The sequence below is a fragment of the Geotrypetes seraphini genome, chromosome 15, assembly GCF_902459505.1.
Source record: "Geotrypetes seraphini chromosome 15, aGeoSer1.1, whole genome shotgun sequence".
Classification (NCBI taxonomy): domain Eukaryota; kingdom Metazoa; phylum Chordata; class Amphibia; order Gymnophiona; family Dermophiidae; genus Geotrypetes; species Geotrypetes seraphini.
In genome coordinates this window covers 31,737,236-31,761,545 of record NC_047098.1, presented here as the reverse complement: position 1 = coordinate 31,761,545, position 24,310 = coordinate 31,737,236, and the positions used below count along the sequence as shown (strand labels likewise).

At 42.3% G+C, this 24,310-nt stretch overlaps 1 protein-coding gene across 1 annotated transcript in view; it reads right to left on the bottom strand.

Moving 5' to 3' along the window:
* The window catches only part of SUPT6H (SPT6 homolog, histone chaperone and transcription elongation factor), a 195,806-nt gene that overhangs the window by 104,168 nt on the left and 67,328 nt on the right, over positions 1-24,310 (bottom strand). Inside the window, exons 11-15 of the mRNA XM_033922805.1 lie at positions 20,075-20,217; positions 19,401-19,552; positions 17,143-17,247; positions 8,220-8,349; positions 6,390-6,540 (exon numbers count right to left, since the gene is read on the bottom strand). Of these exons, the coding sequence (XP_033778696.1) occupies positions 6,390-6,540; positions 8,220-8,349; positions 17,143-17,247; positions 19,401-19,552; positions 20,075-20,217 (681 nt within the window). The remainder of the gene's footprint in view (positions 1-6,389; positions 6,541-8,219; positions 8,350-17,142; positions 17,248-19,400; positions 19,553-20,074; positions 20,218-24,310) is intronic.

The window sequence follows — 24,310 nt, the reverse complement described above, 5'->3', positions numbered from 1 at the left end:
AAATATTATGCATGTAAAGCACAGTTACTTACCGTAACAGGTGTTATCCAGGGACAGCAGGCAGATATTCTTAACGCATGGGTGACGTCACCGACGGAGCCCCGGTACGGACCTTTTTAACTAAGTTCTAGTTGGCCACATCGCGCATGCGCGAGTGCCTTCCCGCACGACGGAGGAGAGCGTGGTCCCCAGTTAAGATAAGCCAGCTAAGAAGCCAACCCGGGGAGGAGGGTGGGACGTAAGAATATCTGCCTGCTGTCCCTGGATAACACCTGTTACGGTAAGTAACTGTGCTTTATCCCAGGACAAGCAGGCAGCATATTCTTAACGCATGGGTGACCTCCAAGCTAACAGAGAGGGAGGAGGGATGGTTGGCCATTAGGAAAATAAATTTTGTAACACAGATTGGCCGAAGTGTCCATCCCGTCTGGAGAAGGCATCCAGACAGTAGTGAGTAGTGAACGTGTGAACTGAGGACCAAGTGGCAGCCTTGCAGATTTCCTCGATGGGCGTGGAACGGAGGAAAGCCACAGAAGCAGCCATAGCTCTGACCCTGTGGGCCGTGACAGCACCTTCCAGTGAGAGACCGGCCCGAGCATAACAGAACGCAATACAGGCAGCAAGCCAGTTGGAAAGCGTCCGTTTAGAGACAGGACGACCTAGACGGTTAGGATCGAAGGTCAGAAAGAGCTGAGGGGACGAGCGGTGAGCCCTGGTACGGTCAAGGTAGTATACAAGGGCACGCTTACAATCCAGCGTGTGCAACGCCTGTTCCCCAGGATGAGAATGGGGTTTAGGGAAAAAGACAGGCAACACAATGGACTGGTTGAGGTGAAAAGCCGAGACCACCTTGGGAAGGAATTTAGGATGGGTACACAGAACCACCTTGTCATGGTGCAAAACAGTGAACGGTGGATCGGCGACCAGTGCATGCATCTCACTAACCCTCCTGGCAGAGGTGATGGCAATGAGGAAAAGCACCTTCCATGTTAGAAGTTTGAGCGAAGTTGTGGCAAGAGGCTCAAAAGGGGGTTTCATGAGGGCTGATAAAACCACATTCAGGTCCCAGACGACAGGAGGAGGCTTCAGAGTTGGTTTGACATTGAAGAGGCCTCTCATGAACCGGGAAACCAGTGGATGAGCCGTGAGAGGTTTTCCGAGGATAGGCTCATGAAACGCAGTGATGGCACTGAGGTGGACTCTGATTGAGGTAGACTTGAGACCAGCGTCGGACAGAGAGAGCAAATAGTCCAGTACAGTTTCCACCGCTAATGAGGTGGGATCGTGATGATGCAGTAGACACCAAGAGGAGAACCTGGTCCACTTCTGATGGTAACATTGGAGGGTGGCCGGTTTCCTGGAGGCATCCAGAATGCGACGGACAGGCTGAGACAGATTCTCTGGAGAGGTCAGCCCGAGAGAAACCAAGCTGTCAGGTGGAGCGAAGACAGATTGGGATGCAGTAGAGACTGACGTTGCTGCGTAAGTAGAGTAGGAAACACAGGAAGAGGAATGGGCTCCCTGGAGCTGAGCTGAAGCAGGAGGGAGAACCAGTGTTGGCGAGGCCACCGAGGAGCGATGAGAATCATGGTGGCCCTGTCCCTGCGGAGTTTGGATAACGTCCGCAACCTCAGAGGTAGTGGAGGAAAGGCATAGAGGAACCGATCCGTCCAGTCGAGCAGGAATGCATCTGGGGTCAGACGATGAGGAGAGAAAAGTCTGGAACAGAACTGGGGCAGCTGATGGTTGTGAGGCGCTGCAAAGAGGTCCACCTGCGGAGTGCCCCAGCGAGCAAAGATGGAGTGGAGTGTTGAAGGGTCCAGAGTCCACTCGTGAGGTTGAAGGATGCGGCTGAGATTGTCGGCCAGGGAGTTCTGTTCGCCCTGGATATAGACAGCCTTGAGGAAGAGATTACGGGCCGTGGCCCAGGTCCAGATGCTGAGAGCCTCCTGACAAAGGAGGCGAGATCTGGTGCCGCCTTGCTTGTTTATGTAGTACATGGCGACTTGATTGTCTGTGCACAGGAGAAGAACCTGAGGGCAGAGAAGGTGCTGGAAGGCCTTGAGAGCATAGAACATGGCTCTGAGTTCCAGGAAATTGATGTGATGTTGACGCTCCTGAGGGGTCCAGAGTCCCTGGGTGCGTAGATCTCCCAGGTGAGCTCCCCACGCATAGGGGGAGGCATCCGTGGTTATGATCATGGAGTGAGGGGGTAGATGAAAGAGTAGACCCCTGGAAAGATTTGAGGAGTTCAACCACCATTGAAGAGATTGCTGAAGAGACGATGTCACAGACATGGGATGAGAAAGAAGATCCGTGGTCTGTGACCATTGGTTGGCAAGAGTCCATTGAGGTGTCCTGAGGTGGAGTCGCGCCAGAGGAAGCACATGGACCGTCGAGGCCATGTGGCCCAGGAGAACCATCATCTGTCGGGCAGGAATGGAGTGATGAAGGAGCACCTGACGACAGAGGTGGAGCAGGGTCCATTGACGGTCGGAGGGGAGAAACGCCCTCATTAGTGTGGTGTCGAGAACTGCTCCAATGAACTGAAGTCGCTGTGTGGGAAGCAGATGCGACTTGGGGTAGTTGATCTCGAACCCCAGGAGATGGAGGAAAGAGATGGTGTGATGAGTGGCTTGTAGCACAAGTGGAGACGTAGGTGCTTTCACCAACCAATCGTCCAAGTAGGGGAACACCTGGAGGTTGTGAGACCTGAGGAAGGCCGCCACCACAATAAGGCACTTGGTGAACACCCTGGGCGATGAAGCGAGGCCAAAAGGTAGCACCTTGTACTGATAGTGACGGTGCTGTATCTGAAACCGTAGGTAGCGACGTGAAGTCGGATTGATTGGGATGTGAGTGTAGGCCTCTTTGAGGTCCAGGGAACATAGCCAGTCGTGTTGAGAGAGAAGAGGGTAAAGTGTGGCAAGGGAGAGCATTCTGAACTTCTCCTTGACCAGACACTTGTTGAGGTCCCTGAGATCGAGGATGGGACGAAGGTCTCCTGTCTTCTTGGGAACCAGGAAGTAGCGGGAGTAGAATCCCTGACACCTTTGGTCCGGAGGCACCTCTTCGATGGCATTGAGAAGATTGGACCTCCCTCAGGAGGAGGGGGGTTTGGGAGGAGTGAGAAGCAGACTCTACGGGAGGATTGTCTGGTGGAAGAGTCTGGAAGTTGAGAGAGTAGCCGTGGCGAATGATGTTGAGGACCCATTGGTCTGATGTGATGACCTCCCAACGGCTGAGGAAGATTTGGAGGCGACCCCCGATAGGCTGAGGAAGAGGCAATGATGATGGGAGACTGGCTATGCCCTGGAGGAAAAAGTCAAAAGGGCTGAGATGGTTTTGACGGAGGGAGAGGCTTGGCAGGTTGGTGAGACTGTGAGCGAGCCTGAGATTGATGCTGTTGACGAGGTCGGCGGGGCTGCTGTTGAGGCGGGTTGAGAGGTCTGGCCGAGAACCTGCGCTGGTATGAAGACTGCTGTCTGTAGGTGCGAGCAGGTGGAGTCTTCTTTTTAGGTTTAATCAGAGTGTCCCACCTGGTCTCATGTGCTGAGAGTTTCTGGGTTGTTGAGTCCAGGGACTCTCCGAAGAGTTCATCACCCAGACAAGGTGCGTTAGCCAGGCGGTCCTGGTGGTTAATGTCCAGGTCAGAGACTCTCAGCCATGCCAAACGTCGCATGGCCACCGCCATGGCAGATGCGCGAGAGGTCAGCTCAAATGAGTCGTAGATGGAGCGAACCATGAATTTCCTGAGTTGGAGGAGGCTGGAAATATGTTGCTGGAAAAGAGGGACCTTACGTTCAGGAAGGTATTTCTGTAAAGAGGAGAGCTGTTGCACCAGATGTTTCATGTAGAAGGAGAAGTGGAAGGTATAGTTGTTGGCTCTATTGGCTAACATGGCATTTTGGAAAAGGCGCTTACCAAATTTATCCATGGTCTTTCCCTCTCTGCCAGGAGGGGTGGAGGCATATACACTGGAACCCTGAGATTTTTTCAAAGTAGATTCCACCAGGAGGGACTCGTGGGGCAATTGAGGTTTATCAAACCCTGGGATTGGAATAACCAGGTACAAGCTATCCAATTTACGAGGGGCTCCAGGAACCGTGAGGGGAGCTTCCCAGTTTTTATAGAAAGTTTCCCGTAAGATGTCGTGGACGGGCAACTTCAGAAATTCTTTGGGAGGTTGCTCAAAGTCTAGGGCATCGAGGAAAGCCTGAGACTTTTTAGAGTCGGACTCTAAGGGAATGGAAAGAGCTGCTGACATCTCCCTAAGGAATTTGGAGAAAGAGGATTGCTCTGGTTTGGAGACGGTGTCGGTCATGGAGGGTTCTTCGTCGGTTGACGAAGCGTCCTCCTCGGTACCGTGAGGGGAGTCTTCCCACAAATCTGGGTCCCTAACGTCGGGGTGCGTACGTTTGGATATCGGTGTGGAGGGCTCGGCATGGCGGGTCTTTGAAAGAGATTTGCCTGAGCGCACCGAGGCGGTACCGGGTGAGGAAGACCGATGTCGTTCCTGGGACCGGACAGGGTCGGCAGCATCACGGGTATGTACTGTAGGTGTTTCTGCCAAGAGCACCGGCATGGAAGTATTAATCGGTACCGAGGGGGTCGACACCGATGGGACAGTGTGAGGCTCAGACCGGTCCCGTACCGGAAGGTGCGGTGCCAGCAACGCCGGCAACAGTTGTTGGAGCTGTTGTTGCAGCTGTTCCTGTAACTGTGTTTGGAGTATGGCCGCGATGCGGTCGTCCAGGGGAGGCACCGGTACCGCTTTTTTCTTCTTCGGTACCATAGGTGCCGCTCTACGCTCCGGTGATGAGGAGGCCGATGATGAGGCACTCACCGAGATCGGAGCGGAGCGTTTGCGGGGCCGGTGCGGTGCTGGGAGGGCCGGTGTCGCAACCGTGGCAGGAGGGCGCTCAAGGGAAGTGGGAGGCTTCTTAGCCGGCTTACCTGGGCCCAACGACCCCGAGGAAGGGTCCGGTGGTGTTGATGTCGTCGGTGCCGACTTTTGTGGTGCCGTCGACGTCGCAGCCGGTTCCATGGCAGATCCGGTACCAAACAAAATATTTTGCTGGATCTGCCGATTTTTCAAAGTACGCTTTTTAAGCGTAGCACAGCGGGTGCAGGTGTCAGCCCGATGCTCTGGACCCAAGCACTGGAGGCACCAATTGTGTGGGTCGGTGAGGGAGACTGGGCGTGCACACCGCTGGCACTTCTTAAAACCCAGTTGAGAGGGCATGAATGGAAACACGGCATCCGCAAAATCGAACCCGGAGGCCTGTATGGTGGCAACAGGCCCCGCCGGGGCCGACCTGAAAAAAAAAAGGAAAACTCGACGAGTTTTTTTTTTTTTGAAAACAAAAATAAAGGGAATCCGATAAGAAAAAAGGAAAAAAAGTGAAAAAATACGCGAGCGGGAAGGCAAAAATTAGTTTTTCAACGGCCGTTGAAAACACATGCGTCTTCTTCGCTCCGCGGAAACGAAGAAACTGGGGATCACGCTCTCCTCCGTCGGGCGGGAAGGCACTTGCGCATGCGTGGTGCGGCCAACTAGAACTTTCTAGTTAAAAAGGTCCGTACCGGGGCTCCGTCGGTGACGTCACCCATGCGTTAAGAATATGCTGCCTGCTTGTCCTGGGATAAACCTTGTAAACCGTTTAGTTTTAAACGGTATTTACATTTTTTAAATAAATAAATAAAAATAAAATGCACAGCCCACTTGTACTACAGCCAAAAGTCATTATCTTTGTCTCCACCTTTTGGCAGAGGAACGTAAACCCATCCATATCTGTGCCGGTCTGGAGGGACACTAAAGAATGGAGGCAATGCATGCTATCTATCTCATATGTATTCATTGTGAGTATCCTGAAAATCCAAGCCTTATTCGCTTTCCCTTCAGTTAGTGGCTGCAAATACAAAAAAATTCACGAGCATCAATTCTTTTTTCAAGCTGCATTGCATGATAGTGATTTTAAGAACTTGTTCTTAATGCCCCAGTCGTATTTTCAATTTAGAAAGCAATTGAAAACTCATCTTATCAATAAATTTATAGACAAATAATCTCTCCTAACCTATTCATTCCTTGTACTTATTCCTTGTAAACCACATTGAACTACTTGGCTATGCAGTCTAGAAATCGATTTATTGTATTGTCCCAAGGCCTGGGTTAACCAGGATCTAGATAAAGCTAATGAACAGATCCACCCTCTGTGACTGCTGCTGAACTAGCTATTATTGATAAAATAAAAACTGAACCAATCAAATAACAATATGATCATCCAATGTCAGATTCTTGTCCAAAATCTGCTCAAATAACTTAGTAGGAATCTAGACTTCTCTCACACACAGATTTTAAAATCTCCTTTTTTACCCATCATACTCACCTTTTTGCCTTTCTTGGTTGGCAATACATTGAGTTTAGCCCTTTCTTGGAAGGTCTGTCTAAGAACCGTCCTGACCAGTGGCTCCCGAGCTATCTGCAGAGCAACCATGTATCGGGCTCCTTCCAGCACTGCCTCAGCGGTATTAAACTGACTGAGGAAAAAACAAACAAACCACATTACAAAAACTGTAAATGCATGGAGAACATGGAGTTTAACAATACGGCAGCAGGCAGTTGCAAGTCAGCTGACGATGAAGCTGGAGCTTTTCTTCCTGCCAAGTGTGTGAGATCGCGCCGGCGTTAGCTGACTTGCAACTGCCTGCTGCCGTCGCGTATGCTGGAACTCCTGTCTTCGCATATCTGGCAGATACGCGAAGGCAGGAGTCCCGGCATACGCAACGGTAGCAGGCAGTTGCAAGTCAGCTGACGCTGGCGCCTCTCTTCCTGCCCAGAGTGCGGGATATGGTACTAGACTGCGGGCCGCAAAATAGCACCTGGGGGGGGGGTAGGGCCGCGGGTTTGAGACCGCTGGTTTACATGATGTTACGTACATAATATTATAAGACATATATATATATATATTTGATATTTCCTTTCTTTGTGTGTATGTACTGTAATGTGTGTTTTTGCTTCTGGAAAATAATATTTCCAAGGAGAAAAAGGTATTGGGTAATTCCTGGGCCCTGATGTGGGACAGATGTGTGTGAGATGCGTGTTAGGCGAAAGTGAATGGTATCTTGGATATTGTGAGAGATGTAATGATTGTTGAGATTTAGGGGACATGTGTGTGGCCCTTGTGGCTCCCTTACAAAACATAGGCAGTACTTTTTACTTTGGAGGCTAGAAACAGATTAGGAGAGTTGTATTATACTAGCATATAGGGGAAATCAGATAACATTTGCTACAAAGCTCTTGGGATAACCTCTGACGACAGATTAGGTTCTTACCACAATATTCTGGGTTCTGTTAGGATACACAGGAGTCCATACTGTAGCTGTTGATTCCCATTTCCCACGAACTGCAGAAAGGTATCACTTTAAGAACTTGAAAATTCTCCCTTCTGTAGTGGAGTACATCACCCTTCACAGTTGGTACCAAAGCAATCAAACTCCACTGAAATATAAGAAAAGAGAAGGAAAGGCACAAGGAACTCCCCCGGAATAAACATATCGTTTATACTCAAATATAAACTAACATTTAGGGGCCAAAAAAATGGCCCAAAGATGGGGGGGGGTCTCAGTTTATATTTGGGTCAGTGCCTATCCATCCCCCTCCCAGACCTTTTGCAGGCTTCCACTGGGCCTGCTGTAAGACCTGGGATCCCTCCTGCCTCCTGCCCCAGTTGACTAACAATTATCACCTCCCTCCCCAATTTTAAAAATGGTACCTTTTAAAATCCCTGGTGGTCCAGTGATGACCTGGGGCAGAAGTGATCTTTCTATGCTTTGGCCCCATGCAGAGCCACTATCTGAATGGCTGTTGTGAATTCTCATGGCAAATGCAAGACCGCGGAACATGTATGGAATGTGCTGCAAGAGAAACAGGCAGCTGTTTCCCAGAGGAAATGTAGGAAGAATCCAGCGGAAAATACACCTGAAAATAACAAAGAAAAGCAGAGCAGAGCAAAAGACACCTTCTAAGTTCGCTTGCAAAAGGGAAAACTGAGGAGGGTGCTGTGCTCCAGTGCAGAAGGGGAGGAGTTTCAAGCTCTTAAAATGATATCATTCTGCAATTCATGGGAAATGGGAATCAACAGCTACAGTACGGACTCCTGTGTATCTGCAACAGAAGTCACTTCTACAAGCTGCTGTACACTGAGAGAAAAACTGACCTGCACACATAGTCTTTTGCCAGCTCCAGGGGTTCTGCAGGAAATTGCTCTGTCTCATGCCGTTGGTAACTGTCTCGGAGGTTCTCTCCAAACTGCTCAGGGGTCAGCCCAAACTTCTTGGCTAGGCCATCTGTAGGAAGGTAGAGGGTCAACCTCAACAAGAACCAGGCTTATAAAGAATGTTACTACAATTGTGCAAAATGCTCTGCACTCTGTTCCCAAAGTCCAAGCACAGTTCCTGTTCATTCCTATGGGATATGATCACACTATCAGATTTAATTTTGTTTGGGATCTTTATTTGTACTATTACAGCATTCACACTATATGCATCAAAAATATAATCTATAATAATAAAATGCTAAGCACGTATGTGCACTCTTACCCTGTGTTCCCTGAGTCCTGATCTGTCGGGATGTGGCCGGCAGAGTGTGCATGCGCGCTAAGGCGCATGAAAGGCGGTGCGCAGCGGAGGATGCCAGGAGGAGGGCTTTGAGGCGAGGCGAAAAGGCGGTGCGGAACGGAGAATGCCAGGAGGAGGGCTTCGAGGCGAGGCGGCTTGAGGCGCCTACAGGCCGCGGTGGCTTGAGGCCATGCAGGCAAAGAAAATGCTGGGGCTGTTCTCCCTGGAGAAGAGGAGACTTAGAGGGGACATGATAGAAACCTTCAAAATCCTAAAGGGCATTGAGAAGGTGAATAAGGACAGATTTTTCAAACTGTGGGGGCCCACAACCACTAGGGGTCACTCGGAGAAATTGAAAGGGGACAGGTTTAGAACAAATGCTAGGAAGTTCTTTTTTACCCAGAGGGTGGTGGACACATGGAACGCGCTTCCAGAGGATGTGATAGGCCAGAGCACTTTACAGGGGTTCAAGGAAGGTTTGGATAGGTTCCTGGAGGATAAGGTGATTGAGGGGTACAGATAGAACTAGAGGTAGGTCATAGAAGGGGTCAGAAACCACTTCACAGGTCATAGACCTGATGGGCCACCGCGGGAGCGGACCGCTGGGCGAGATGGACCTCTGGTCTGACCCAGTGGAGGCAACTTCTTATGTTCTTATGTAGGCCTCGGCGGCTTGAGGCGCATGCAGGATGCGGCAGCTTGAGGCGGCTGTCGGCGGAGTGCAGACGCTAAAGGAGGTAAGGGGTGCTTCCCCGTGGCTCTCTTTGGCGACTTGGCAATGGAGGCGATCAAGATAGGCTGCCGGCGTCAGGGTCTTCCCTCTGCAAGACCCACCTATGCGGAAAAAGGAAGTTGAAACAAAGAGGCGAGACACGCAGAGGGAAAGCGCCGACGCCGGCAGCCTGTCTTGATCGCCGCCACTGCCAAGTCACCGAAGAGGGCTGCTGGGAAGGGGATATGGGTGTAGGTGGAAGGGGAGGAAGGAGCACCGGAGCCAAAGCTGACCTGGGCCAGCATGATTTCTTTTTCAGTATTGCCGCCCTTCGAAAAGGCAAAAAACGGACTAAAGAGGTAGATTTCAAAAACCACCTGAAAGGCAAAAACTGGACTAAAGAGATAGATTTAAAAAAAACGCCTGGATGTCCAAGGGAATCCTCAAAAAAGAGGCCATGTCCAGGGAAACCTGGACATCTGCCAACCCTATACATAGTCCTATCTTTATGAGGTTCATCCTAGCCAGTTAAGAGATGAATATAATTAACCAGCTATGTTTTACCTAGCACCTATGCCTGGATATTCAAAGCTGGTGCGTGGACATGGCCTAGCATCTAAAATCTGAAAATAAAGCCAGCAACCGTCAGTAAAACACTGACTGCTGCTAGCTGAATATCAGGCCCAATATATCTGCTACTGAAGAAGGATTATATTGCTGATATTAAGGGAGAAGGGCTGCTGCTGGATAAGGGGAGCAGTGAAGGGATGTTAGTGGAAACAGAGGAGGTAAAAGGAAGGGAGAATGGACAGGGGGAGCAGGCAAGGGGTGGTGGTGGACAGCCAAGGAAAAAGAAAGATAGAAAGAAAGAAAGACTGAAATACAGAAAGCAGCTAAGGAGAGAGAGAGAGAAAAAGAAATAGACAGACACACAGACATATATTCTAGCACCTGTTAATGTAATGGGCTATAAGACTAGTGCTGTAATACTTCTTATTGTTTTTACTAGTTTTTCTTATACTTTCTTAATACTCTATATCCACAACCTTTGTTAAGTGAAAGACTCTTTACAATGTGCTCAGTACACCTCCACCCAGGTCATTATCAAAACGCTATAACCATGTGTGTGACTGCTGGGAACCATCATTGCACATGTATCTTCCCACCTATATATCTACTCAACTTCACAAAACACCAACTTTAAATTGCTACTTATCTTTAGCATAGATATTCCTTGGTGATGATGTGCAATGAGGATCTGCAGTTCAGTTTTTTGTTTATACAAAAGTGCTCTTGCAAAATCAGGAAGGTTTTAATAAAATTTCCTGATTTTGCACGAGCTGGATTTGAGCTCTGCAATTGATCTGGTAGATCATGAGATTCTGTTGAGCTGTTTAGGCTCAATTGTATTTCAGGAAATGTTTGTTCCAGGGTTTTCTAAAAAATAGGTTTCAGGGTTTTCTAAAAAATAGATCTTACCAAGTATATAGTGATGGTAATTATTCTTTTTCTTGGAGTAATCCTTGTAGGTTCCACAAGATTCTCCATTATCACCAACTTGTTTAATATTTACCTAGTTGCGTTGGGTAATTTACTACAAAATCTGAGAATTAAATTTTACATCTATGCCGATGATATTACTACACTCACTCCAATGATGTCATTCACGGCAGATATAAAAAAATCAGATTTCAGTAATTCTGGCAAATAGAGAAATGGACCATTAATTTTAAACTTAAACTCAACCATGAAAAAAACCCAAAAATTTTCTAGCCTGTCCAAATGATAATATCAAGGAAAATGTACTTCAACTTAATGGACACAATTTCCAGATATCTAATACTATTAAAATATTAGGTGTTGTGTTAGATCGTCATCTTACTTTAGACAATCAGACAGATCTAATGATAAAAAATGCTTTACTGTCCTCTGGAAACTGCACACGATTAAGAAATATTTTGATCCAGTGTCATTCAGACTTTTGGTTCAATTATCAATTCTGTCTGTCCTGGATTATTGTAATATAATTTTTTTAGGATCCCACAAGAAAGTTCTTAACAGATTAAGAATAATACAAAACTCAGAAGTTCATTTGATCTTCAGTCTGAAAAAATATGACCATGTTAGTTCTTATTATAGACGGCTTCACTGGTTGCCATTTGATGCAAGAGTTCTATTTAAATTTGGCTGTACTTGCTTTAAAATACTATTTGGTTTAGCTCCAGCTTATCTTGTCCCTCATTTCAAATTTCATAGAACAAATGTGAATACACCCAAATCTTATTGGTTTGCATTTCCATCACCTAAAGCTTGTCGCTACACAATATTTTTTTTGTAATCATTCTTTAGCATTAAAAACCTACCTGTTTGATAAATTTATATCTTAATTGTTTTAACACTGTATTTATGAAATCTTTTATGTGATGTATAATGTGATTCGCTGATTGTACAGCTTTTCTTGATGTAAACTGCCTAGAACTCATGGTATGGCGATATGCAAAAATAAAGTTTATTATTATTATTGTGTATTTTTTCTTTTCTGCAAAACAATCAAGAAGTAAGCCATACCATCACCTTGCAGTGCAAAATACTTCAAGAACACTACCAAAACCAAGATGACAACTACAAAATACCACAGATCTCTCCATAGAAAAGTATGGATCTGGGATAAATCTGGAGAGATTAAAGGAAAGTAAATTAGCAGTTAAGAGCTAATTTTCACTTCCTTATCATCCCTCCAAACTGGTTCTGATTGATGGGCAGTATCAAAGCAATGACTTTCAAGAGCTGGACCTGAAAAAAAACCACAAAACAGCCAACAAGGCTCACACCCCAAAAGCCATGCCCTATTGAGCTTGAACATCCACCCGATAATGCCTGACAAAAGAATGTGATAAGGACCAGACTGCTGCTTTATAGATCTCTGGTGAAACCAAGGAGTTCTCTGCCCAAGAAGCAACTTGTCCCCAGGTAGAATATGCCTTCAGTCCTTGCAGCATTGCCTTCCTCTTGAGAAGTTATCACCTCCTTCAGCCATCTGGCAATAGTCACTTTGGAAGCTGCCTTGCCTCTCTTCTGATCACCAAGACAAAAAGTCTGTCTCTCTAAACTCCTCCTCCTATGGACATATACCTTCTACACTCTTCTGACATCCAAATGATACAACTGCCGCTGCTCCTCACTGCTCTTAGCATCTCCTAGCACCAGTAAAGTCCAAATGGTTAATATGAAATAGGGACACCATTTTCAGAAGAAAAGATGGAACCCAGCAGAGAACTACCTTCTCCTTCAAAAACACCACAGGTTTTCTACACAAGGCCAACAACTCCAAAATTTTCCTGGTTGACAAAAATCAACACCAAAAAGGGAGCCCAAGAAGGCTTCAACGATGAGCCAATCAAGGCACAATAAAGGAATCACACTGCTACTATCAGTAAAGTAAACTTTACACCCGTGGTGGATTATCAACATCTCATCCTCACGACTCCTTGTTATGACAAAAACCAACACCAAAGAAACTGTCTTTGGGGGAGACCCTTTGCTATACTGGATGACAATGGCTCAAAGAGGTTCACCTATGCTGAAAGAACATTTAAGTTCCAGGAGGGCACCCATGACCACTGAGGTTGCTGAAGGAGCTTCACGTCTCTCAGAAACTGCAACACATCTGACTGAGGGGATAACAGCTTCCCGTGAATCTGCTCCCTTGTAACAAATCACTGCCACAAACTGGACCCTGAGAGAAGCTAAGGCCATGCCTTTGTCAAAACCAACATGTAAAAATTCCAATGTATTTGCTACCAAAACCTTTAATGGCAACAAGTAACGCCAACAATACCAATCTCCAAAAACGTGCCATACTCTGACACAGGCCAAGGATGTGTATTGCCTACGTGCCCTCAACATGGTAGAAATAACCTCTCCTGATCAAATGTGCCCTCTCAAAAGCTAGGCTGTAAGGGGAAAATGTGACATATCCGGAATTCTGATTGGTCCCCGAACCAACAGAGACTTTGATACCATAAGCTGCAATGGAACACTGCAGCTGAACCAGATCCCCATACCAAGGCCTTCTGGGTCAATCCGGGGCCACCACCACAGGGATCCCATGCTGATGACCTGACCTATCAATGGCCACAAAGGAAAACCAGCAGGACTCCAAGCGGCCATGGCTAAACCAGGGAATTGATGCCCTGCGATGTTCTTATCTTTGTGTTGCTTGCTGAGCCATCAAATCCATTTCCAGCTGAAACCAAGTCTGCAATATGAAAAGGAAGGCTCTCTAACATACATAGTAACATAGTAGATGACGGCAGATAAAGACCCGAATAGTCTAACCAGTCTGCCCAACCTGATTCAATTTAAATTTTTTTTTATTTTTTCTTCTTAGCTATTTCTGGGCAAGAATCCACAGCTTTACCCGGTACTGTGCTTGGGTTCCAACTGCCGAAATCTCTGTTAAGACTGGATCCAGGATTTTCTGCTGAGAAAATCTGCCTGCAAATTTTTCAAACTGGTCGTCTACCCAAGTCACGAGCAGCGCCACTTCCACTGCCACCTGCAGATTCTTCATTTCTTCTTGATGATTCACATATGCTACCACCATAGCATTATCTGAGAGCACTCTTACTTCCCTGTCCTGAAACAGAGGTAGAAAGGACACCAGTGCCAGATGTATCAACCTAGTCTCCAAAGTCCAGCAACATTTGGCCACCTGAGGGCAGTGGGCACCCTAGCCCTCGAAGCTTGTATCTATAGTCAGCACTGATGCTTCACATTGATGCCCCTCTCCAAGTTGGGATTGTACAGCCACCATGTTAAACTGCTCCACACCGAAGCAGTAACCTGACCTCCAAGTCCTGTGTCTGGGGAGAATGAGACAAAAGTGCTTCTTAAAAAGGACCTGTTATAAGTAAGCAACTTTGCTTTCTCTGGAGACAAGCAAGGGATATGGAGGCACACTTGTTGGTGAGTCCCAAGCTTGAAGAAAGAGATGGGTGGAGGTAAAAAGGTCACAGTGCAAACAGGTTCCTTAAGACTGATTGACCAAATTGAAGCTCTGATCCAAGGAATAGTGCTTTGTAAAAGTATGCACAGAGGACCAAGTTGCCGCCTTGCAAATATTCTGAATGGGAATGGATTTTAAATGTGCTATTGAAGCAGCTGTAGCTCTTACTTTATGAGCTCCAATTGTACCAGGTGGTTGAATTTACACTCTTGTGTAGCAAAATTGATGCAATGTGCTATCCAAGAAGAGAGAGCTCTTTTTGTTGCTGGTTTTCCTTGGGTAGCTGGATTATAGGAAACAAAGAGCTTGTTTGTTTGGTGTAAGGTAGCAGTTGGCTTGAGGAAGAAAAGCAATGCTCTTCTGCAGTCCAATGTATGGAGAGGAATGCGGAGGAGGAAAAAACAATGGCAAAGTTATGCTTTGGTTGAGATGAAAGTCCGTGACAACCTTCGGGAAGAATTTTGGATGAGTTCATAATTGTACTCTATTAGGAAAAAATTGGAGATAAGGATAATATGTGACTAGAGCCTGAAGTTCACTAACTCTTCTAGTTGAAGTTAAAGCTGTGAGAAAAACTGTTTTCCAAGTAAGGAAAAAAAGTGAAGCAGACCCCAATGGTTCAAACGGGTCCTGCATTAAGAAATCTAAAACCAAATTCAGGTTACACACTGGAGAAAGATCTCTTATTGGTGGCCTAATATTAAGACCTCTGATAAAACGAGAAATGAGCGGATGATGTGAAACTGGTTTACCGTCCACGAAAGTATGGAAGGCCGATATAGCTGCAAGATGAAAGCGGACAGTGTTTGATTTGAAACCAGAATTTGACAAATGCAGAAGATACGATAAAATGTAGTCAACTGGAAAAATCAGAGGATCCTGTTGGTGATTGTGTGACCAGATGGAAAAATGTTTGCATTTAAATTGATAGGACTTCCTAGAAGAAGGGCACCTTGTTGCTAGAAGGATCATCTTCACCGGTTGAGAAAGTGGAAAATGTGTTAGGCTTGAACTTTCAATTTTCAGGCTGTCAAACTGAGACTGCAAAGATTGGGGTATAATAACTGCCCGTTCTGCTGAGACAAAAGAGGATAGTCTCCCAGGGGAATTGGGGGAGCGTCTAGAATGTCCAGCAGGAATGGATTGATACAACAAAACAATACAAACTTCAAATGGTATTATATACACAAAATATGAAACTATTGAAAACCATTTGCACAATATAAAAAATGGACACTATTTCTATATTCCAACTTATTAATTAGATTTACTACTTCAGTAATTGGATTTAATAGTATGACTGTTAACTTTTAATCACATTACATTAACTAACTTCTAATGGGGACAAGCCTCAGACTTAGGAGAACATGTTTCCCAAAATGGGATTACTTAAAGAGAGAAACACATTACTCTCTTATTTCCTTAACACATCACCGGCTATTACCCCACCTCCCTACCAATATAGATAAATTAACTATTTTATTCTAATTCTCTATTTTTAAAAAATACATTATATTAATTTTTATAAATAAATAATTCTAAATACTATGTCTCCTCTTTTATTAATTTGAATCCTTAAAAACTTATTAAATTTAAACTAAAAAAACTATTTTGGTATGGGATATATATTACTTGAAATAGATCAGCATGCCATTTATGAAACTCAGGACCAACTCATATCAAACCATATATATTACCTAATCAAATTCAATCCAGATATCTCATCTCAAATTCTTATTCAATTTCACTGCAATTCATTTCTTCTTATTGTTAATTATAGTTCATCCCATTATTTTCATGAATTCATGTATCTTACATATTTTGCTAATTACCACAAAATTTTAACAATGTTACTAATACTTAAAGTGCATAGTGTAAAGTGCTCAGTAAAAGTGCTTCAGTATTATAAATATACTAAAAAAGCTCTGAGACAATCTTGAATTCACTAAATCAATGACTTTCCTATCAAAGTTTTAAACATTTCTTCAATCGTTCATTTGGGGGTTTGCTGTTAAAGAAACAACTGGCAACAGGAGGGGAGAAACTGTAGATGTAGAGACTCCTGCACATGCTCAGTAAGTTCAAAGCTTACCTAGCTAGGGGAGAGCACTGGCACACAGGCTCAGTCAGAGGACTTCACCAACAAGTGTGCCTGCATATCCCCTGCTTGTCTCTGGAGAAAACATTGTTTCTGTGAAGAGACACTGGTACAATTAAGCTGACGTACAAACACAACTCTGTACAGAGGGAGGGAAGTTCCTAAAACTTCAGAGGGTAAACCCCAGGGGCACAGAGACCAAGACTAGTCAAGTCCTTAAAATATGTGTTCTGCTCTCTCTCTCATTTTTCTTGAAGCCAAATCTTTTTTGGGTTGTTTTTTTTTAATCATGGGGGTCAAAACACAGCACACCCAAGCAAACCTCAACCACAGCAGGACTGCACAGGTATTCACCTACCATCCGGAGACTGAGAAATACTGGCTGGATCAGAGTTGCATAGGGCCTTATAGGATGATGTCACTTGGTAGTTCTCAGTCTCCCCATCTACTAGGAGGTGGTCATATACCCATTCATTGGGAATGGTCTGGAGGGACAAGGAATGCTGTTTTAGTCCACATATAACATCCAGAAATCAAATAAAATGAAAAAAACTGGTACAAAACCAGACAACAGCAGCTGCAGGTCCAATTTGACTGTCCTAAACACAAACTTTATTCTTATTGTTTGTTATAATACACTTTGTATACACAGAGGGTGCCAAGGGTAGAATAGAATTATTAAATTAAATCTACAGGGGTAAGTACCTAAGCCAGCATTTTGACAGATAGTATACATGTCCCTGCGAGATGCCTGCTTCAGTTCCGGTCCCTTCTGTTCTTCATCATCCTGCTCCTCAGCTTCTCCTTCTCCTGCAAAGAAACATTCTGTCATGAAAGTGTCCATGAACTCAGAGTAATAGAATAAGTAGTTCGACTTCTGTTCTATCACTGACAATAAGGCCATAAAAACATTATACCTATCACAGGTGCCTAGTATAAGAGACCTAAAGAAACTATGCCTTCCTCAAACCCAGGCTAGCAAACAGGAGGAGCTGAAGAGTTAGTTTAAGATTAAGAATAGGGAAGGCAACAGGACAGTGACTGGAGGCAGCAAATTGGATAAGTTCCAAACTGGGTGCAACTCTAATTCCCCATCTCCTGCTTCTGATTTTTCATTTTGTACAGCCCAAGATCATTCCCTCCCTTCTATTCCTCTGCTTCAAACTGCCCAAACAACTGAATCACCAGCCACCTATAGTGACAACTGCCTGCACATTTCAAATTACCATGACTGCAATGAGGTACTCAGAATATAAGTTTGTTCTCCTGTCTATTTTGGAAATGGGAAGTATATGTCATGCAGTATCAGAGGCTTTATTTTAATGTTTTTCTGAAATACTGCCCAGCACAATATGCTGGCATTTAACCTAGATGAAAAAGGACCATAAATCCAAACCCTTTAAAAGCTCAGTTTATTTTATCTTCAAGAAACAATCCAGCTGGGAAGACCCATTTTGTTAGAAGTGGTATGTATTGGGTCCTCCCAGAGCTTTTGGAACAACTGCCAGACTGGTTATGGGTTGAGAGGTCGCTTATATTCCCACTTAGACTTGATCTTCTGCTCAGTAGAATACGTAAGGACAAGTACTAGAATACGTAAGGACAATAGAGTATTAATGGATACTTGGAAAACATTAAGATTTGTAGACAAATTAACTCCTGAGTCTATTGGAAAATCTACACATCAATCTATTTGGGTAAACTCCAAGATACAAATAGGCGGGTTTAAGGTTGTCTGGAAAGATTGGATTAAAGCAGATATAAGATCCTTAAATGAAGTTATTCATAATGGTAAACTGCTTGATTTTTCACAATTGCAACAGAAATATGGTCTAAATAAAAAACAAAGTTATAAATGGTTGCAGTTGAAGCAGGCTATTCAGGTAGGGTTCCCTGAATGGAAATCTTTAAATAATCATTATAGCTTAGAATTCCTATGTTTCCAGGCAGATTTTCTGGGACACCAGGCCGCAAAGTGGTATAAAATTTTATCTAATTATTTGAATAAGAAACCTAAAAATGGATTAAGAGATATTTGGAGCATTGAGATTAAGCATCAGATTAATGCATCTCAATGGCCACGTATTTGGTCTTGGAGAATTAAAGGTACGATGTCGGCATCTATTAGGCAAACATGGTTCTTCTTGTTGCATAGAGCATTCTGGACCCTACTAGATTACAAAAATTAGATTGCTCTAAGTCTAATAGGTGCTGGCATTGTAAAATTGAAATGGAACTTTATATCATTTCTTATTTTATTGTCCATGTATTCAGGTATTTTGGGATCAATCTGGGATCAAGTTAATCTTTTAATGGAAAATCATGTGGCATTGTCATATGATACAGTTCTATTTGGAATGTGTATGAGATCTAAAAGCCAAATATCTGCAGCAAATAATAAGCTTCTGATGATCCTTACAGGTGTGGGGATACAACAAATAACATTTAATTGGAAGAATTGTTCTAGACTAAATTACAGCTTCTGGTGGACCTCAGTGTGTCATCTGTACAAAATGGAAAGGTTAATTGCAGTACAAAATGGTCATTTTACTAGATTTCAGGATGTATGGGGGCCAATAATAAAATATCATAATGATTAATGTTAATTTATTATTCTTTTTCCTTATGTGATAATTGAAGGAAGGGGGGGTGGGGATGTTATAGAGATTTGCATATATATATTTGCATATTTTTAAATGATTAATATACATATGAATTTTATTATTTGTGTATGATTATGGGAGGGGGTGAGATATAAAGCTTTTAGATACCTATTGTGATGGAATTTTCAAGTGATAATGTATTATGATAGTTTGTATTTAATGTACACTTGATGTATTTATTAAAATGAATAAAGATTTGAAAAAAAAAAAAGTGCTATGTGGAGACACGACTGAACACAAAATTTTTCTGTTTGCCTGTCCTGTGCCATAATGTTGCCAAACTCCTGGAAAGGGACACACCTTCCTCTTCCTCTCCCTCCTCACGAATGCGTTTCTGCTTCTTGCGACTACTCTTGGCAGCATTTTGCATCTTGGGAATGTCTCGGCCATAATACAGCAGGAAGTGGTTGTACACATCCTTCAGTTCATCCATGAATTGCACATCTTTCAGCCTACAAAGGGAAAGAAGTGTAGGAGAAAGGATTATTGTTGATTTAGCTACTACCTGTTTCAACAGTAGTTCAAGGTATCTTCCTGTCCCCAGATGGCTTACAATCTAAGTATATACCTGGGGTAATGAAAGGTTACATGATTTGTCCAAGATCAAGGTGCAGCAGTGAATCTATCTTCTCTGTTCTTATTCTACAGCTTATATTACAGAACAGTCAAAATAGTTAAATCTCACAAACATTAGTTTAGATCTTCACACATATAGCATGGCTAATCTGTCTGAATATATTCCGCTTTCCCATATGTTGTTCCAAGTAAAAACATTGTGATGTTATCTGCAAATACATATTTCAGAATAATAAAGAAAATGTTCCAAAAAGACTTCATGTTTCAGACAGCAGCTAAACCTAACTAGTGGTAATGTCTCAGCATACAGATCTTCTGCTCACCATTTTGGAGGCACACAGGCACCAGATTTCAATAATCTGTGTCCTGGACACTACTTTCTCCACAGGCTCACTCACCTCTCCATGTCTGTGGTATCAAGGGGCCGAATCCCATCTGCCAGTGGTTTGTCTGGATCAGCAGAGATTTGCTCATATTGATAAGCTTGCATCTTCTGAAACAGACGCATCAAATTCTGTTTACGAATCCGCAGCTGGGTCCACTGAAAAGAAAGAAAAAAGGAAGAGACAGGTGTAGGAATGCATTTAAATAGTGGTTAATGACTGTGAATCAGAATGTTTTCCTATTGGTTGCGGGACACAGCAGGGCTACCCTTTTATCGCTTCTATTATTTGTATTAACATTGGATCCCCTTATTAGGGATATTCATTGTATGTCGGTGATCTGGGGGGTAACTGTAGGTTCAGGAGTATTCATTTGCGGTGTTTGCTGATGATCTCCTGATGCATTTAGAGAACCCAAAGGAGTCCCTGGGCCACTTATTGGCGATAGGGAGTATAGGACTATGTGGGGCTGCTGCTTAATCTTGAGAAATCTGGAAGTCAAGCAGTTGTGGGGGGAGCATTTTCCACTGCGATGGGCAGAGGGGTCGTTTGTGTATTTGGGAACATTGTTGGGCATGCATACTGCTGACTTATACTCTCTGAATGTGATTTGTTTGATAGATAAGACTAGGATTTTGTTGGAGGAGTGGCGGGATCTGCCACTTTCATTGATGGGTCGTATTAGTCTTATCAAGTTGATAATCCTTCTGAAATGGCAATATCTGTTTCAGATGTTACCCTTTTTTTTAAAAATATTTTATTGATAAATTTTTCATTCTTACAATAATTTAATTTTACATAAACTTCAATTAATACATGAAAAATTGTGATTACAAGTAATTCATCTTATCACATAAAATATAACCCTCCCCTTTCTTCATTTCTTAAATCCATATAATATACATTCCCACCCTTCCCCAATCTAATATATCCATTACTAATGTGCTATGAAACCTGATCATTGGAATATCGAGTCAATGGTTCCCAAATTTTCTTAAAATTATGAATATTTCCCTGTTATAATGCTATTGTTTTTTCCATTTTGTATATATGACAGACTGAATTCCACCAAAATGTAAAATTTAATTTGGTGTAGTCCTTCTAATTTTGAGTTATTTGTTGCATGGCGACCCCTGTCAATATTAATAATAGTTTGTTATTGTTTGCTGAAATCGGACTCTGAGTTCTCATTGCTGTACCAAATAGTATAGTATCATATGAGAGTCCTACATGATTTTCTAGTAATTCATTAATTTGGGGCCAAATTAGTTTCCAAAATGCATATATACAGGGACAAAAAAAAATTAAGTGATCTAATGTCCCGACTTCTACTCTGCAATGCCAGCATCTATTAGATCTAGTACTATCTATTTTTTGTAAACGCGTAGGGGTCCATAAAGTTCTATGTAACAAAAACAACCAAGTTTGACTCATAGATGCTGATTTGTAGATCTTAATCTCCAGGACCAAAATCGTGGCCATTGAGATTCAGAAATTGTCTGACCAATCTCAATACTCCAAATATCCCTAAGTCCAGTTTTCTTTTTTTTGTTTAAAAATCCATTTAACAATTTATACCATTTTGCGGCTTGGTGACCCAAAAAATCCGCCTGGAAACATAGAACCTGCAGACTATATTGAGTATTAAGAGCTTTCCATTCAGGGAACCCTGCCTGAATAGCTTGCTTCAATTGCAACCATTTAAAATATTGTGTTTTATTTAATCCAAATTTATGTTGCAATTGTGAAAAACTAAGCATTGCTCCTTCTGAAATAACATCATTCAATGTTCGTATACCTGCAATTATCCATTGTTTCCAGACGATTTTGTATCCGCCAATCTTGATCCTGGAGTTTACCCAAATTGATTGATTTAATGATTTAGCAATTGGTTCTGGTGATAGATTACTAACATATCTTAACGTCTTCCAAGTATCCAATAAAATTCTGTTATCCTTATATCTTCTTGGCATGTTTATACTAATTAGATGTTCTGGATGTAATGGGAACATGAGCCGCCATTCTAGATATAGCCAATCTGGTACATTCTCCATGAGATCTGGGAGGATCCAATACATACCCTGTCTTAGAATATAGGCTTGATGGTACCTATAAAAATTTGGAAAATTTGCCCCTCCCTCCACAATTGGTCTTTGTAAGGATACTAAAGCAATTCTGGGTCTTTTCCCAAACCAAACAAATTTTGTAAGAATATTGTTTAACTTTTTATAAAATGACCCCTGAAAAAATATTGGTATCATACTCATTTGATAACAAACAACAGGCAATATCATCATTTTAATTGTTTGGACTCTTCCCCACCAAAAAAGATGTAAAGGATTCCATTGCTCACACATTTCTGTTATTTTTTTTAATAAAAGTTTTTATTTTCTTTTACTGTATCTTCAATTGTATTTTTGATAATAATACCTAAATATTTTAATTCTTCTTCATTCCAAATAAATGAATATGAATCAAATAATCCTTTGGTACAGTGAACATTAATTGGAAGAATTTCCGATTTACTCCAATTATTTTATATCCAGAAAATTTCCCAAATTTCTCTAGAAGATTAAGTAAACTTGGAACAGTATTCCCCGGTTCTCTTAAATATAATAATATATCATCTGCATATGCAGAAAGTTTAGATTCCCAGTAAGAAAATGGGATTCCCTTTATCTCCTTAGTTTGATTAATTGCAATTAATAAGGGTTCTAAAACAATATCAAAAAGTAAGGGGGACAAAGGACATCCTTGTCTAACTCCCCTACGCAAGTTAAATCTATCTGATAAATTGTTATTAATATATAATCTTGCACCAGGAGAGCTATACAATGTCTGAATCATTTTAATAAAACCGGGGCCTATTCCAAACCATTCCAGAGCTTGATACATATAACTCCATTCCACTCTATCAAATGCTTTTTCTGCATCTAAAGATAGCATAAAAGCTGGATCATTCATATTTTTCACTAAATTTAAAGAGTGGAATGCTAATCTAGTATTGTTTGATGAGTGTCTTTTAGCAATAAATCCTGTTTGGTGTACATCAATAATAAAAGGAAGAGCTTTTGCCAATCTTATTGCTATTACTTTAGCAATCAACTTACCATCTACGTTTAATAAAGAGATAGGCCTGTAGTTTGAAACCAAGGTAGGATCCTTGTTTGGTTTTGGTAAGACAATAATTACCGAATCAGCCATAGTACCTGATATATTCCCATTATTTATTTGATATTGATACAAATTTAATAAATATGGTAAGATGATATTTTGAAATGTTTTATAGAATTCAACAGTATATCCATCACCACCCGGAGCGGATCCAACTCTAAGAGACTTCAATGCTGATTCTATTTCTTTTAAAGATATAGGATCTTCTAAACTTCGTTTTATATGATCCGGAACATTTGGTCCAATAAATGAGTTTAAGAAATTTAATCCCTCTTGTTCTTTATTTTCATAAGATTCAGAAGAATATAAATCTTTATAAAAATCAAGAAATTGTATTAAAATATCTTTGGTGTTAGTGTGTGTGTTGCCTTGTGTATCTTTAATTGCAATAATCTTAGATTTCCTTTTTTTTGCTTTAAGAAAATTAGCTAATAATCTTCCAGCTTTGTTTGAATTACCATAGTACTGAACTTGCTTATAGAAGATATCTTTCCTCACAAATTGAGAAATCTCATTATATTTCGCTTTTATTTTTAATAAACTTTGTAATGTATTATGTTCCCAGTTCTTAATTAATTTATTTTCTAATACTTTAATTTGGTTTTCCAGATCAACATATTGTTTTTTAAGTTGTTTTTTGATAAATGCTGAATATGAAATATTTCCTCTTATTGTTGCTTTAAATGCGTCCCACAAAATCTCAGCATTAATATTGTCCGAATTATTTATTTGAAAAAATTCATTCATCTTTAATTTAAAATCTTCCAGAAAGTTCGAGTCCGCAAATAAAGCATTATCAAATCTCCAAATTGGATCGAAATGTACTATATCATTATTCTTAAAGTCAATCCATACACCAGCATGGTCTGAAATTATAATGGGATCAATAACTGCATTCATCACTCGCTGCGCTATATTATTAGACACGAATATATAATCAATTCGTGAGAAAGATTTATGGACCTGAGAACAAAAAGAGAATTCCTGATCATTAAAATGAAGAATACGCCATATATCAACGAAATTACAAGATTGAACCAAATTATCTAAACCTAACGATTTCATAATTCTACTTGG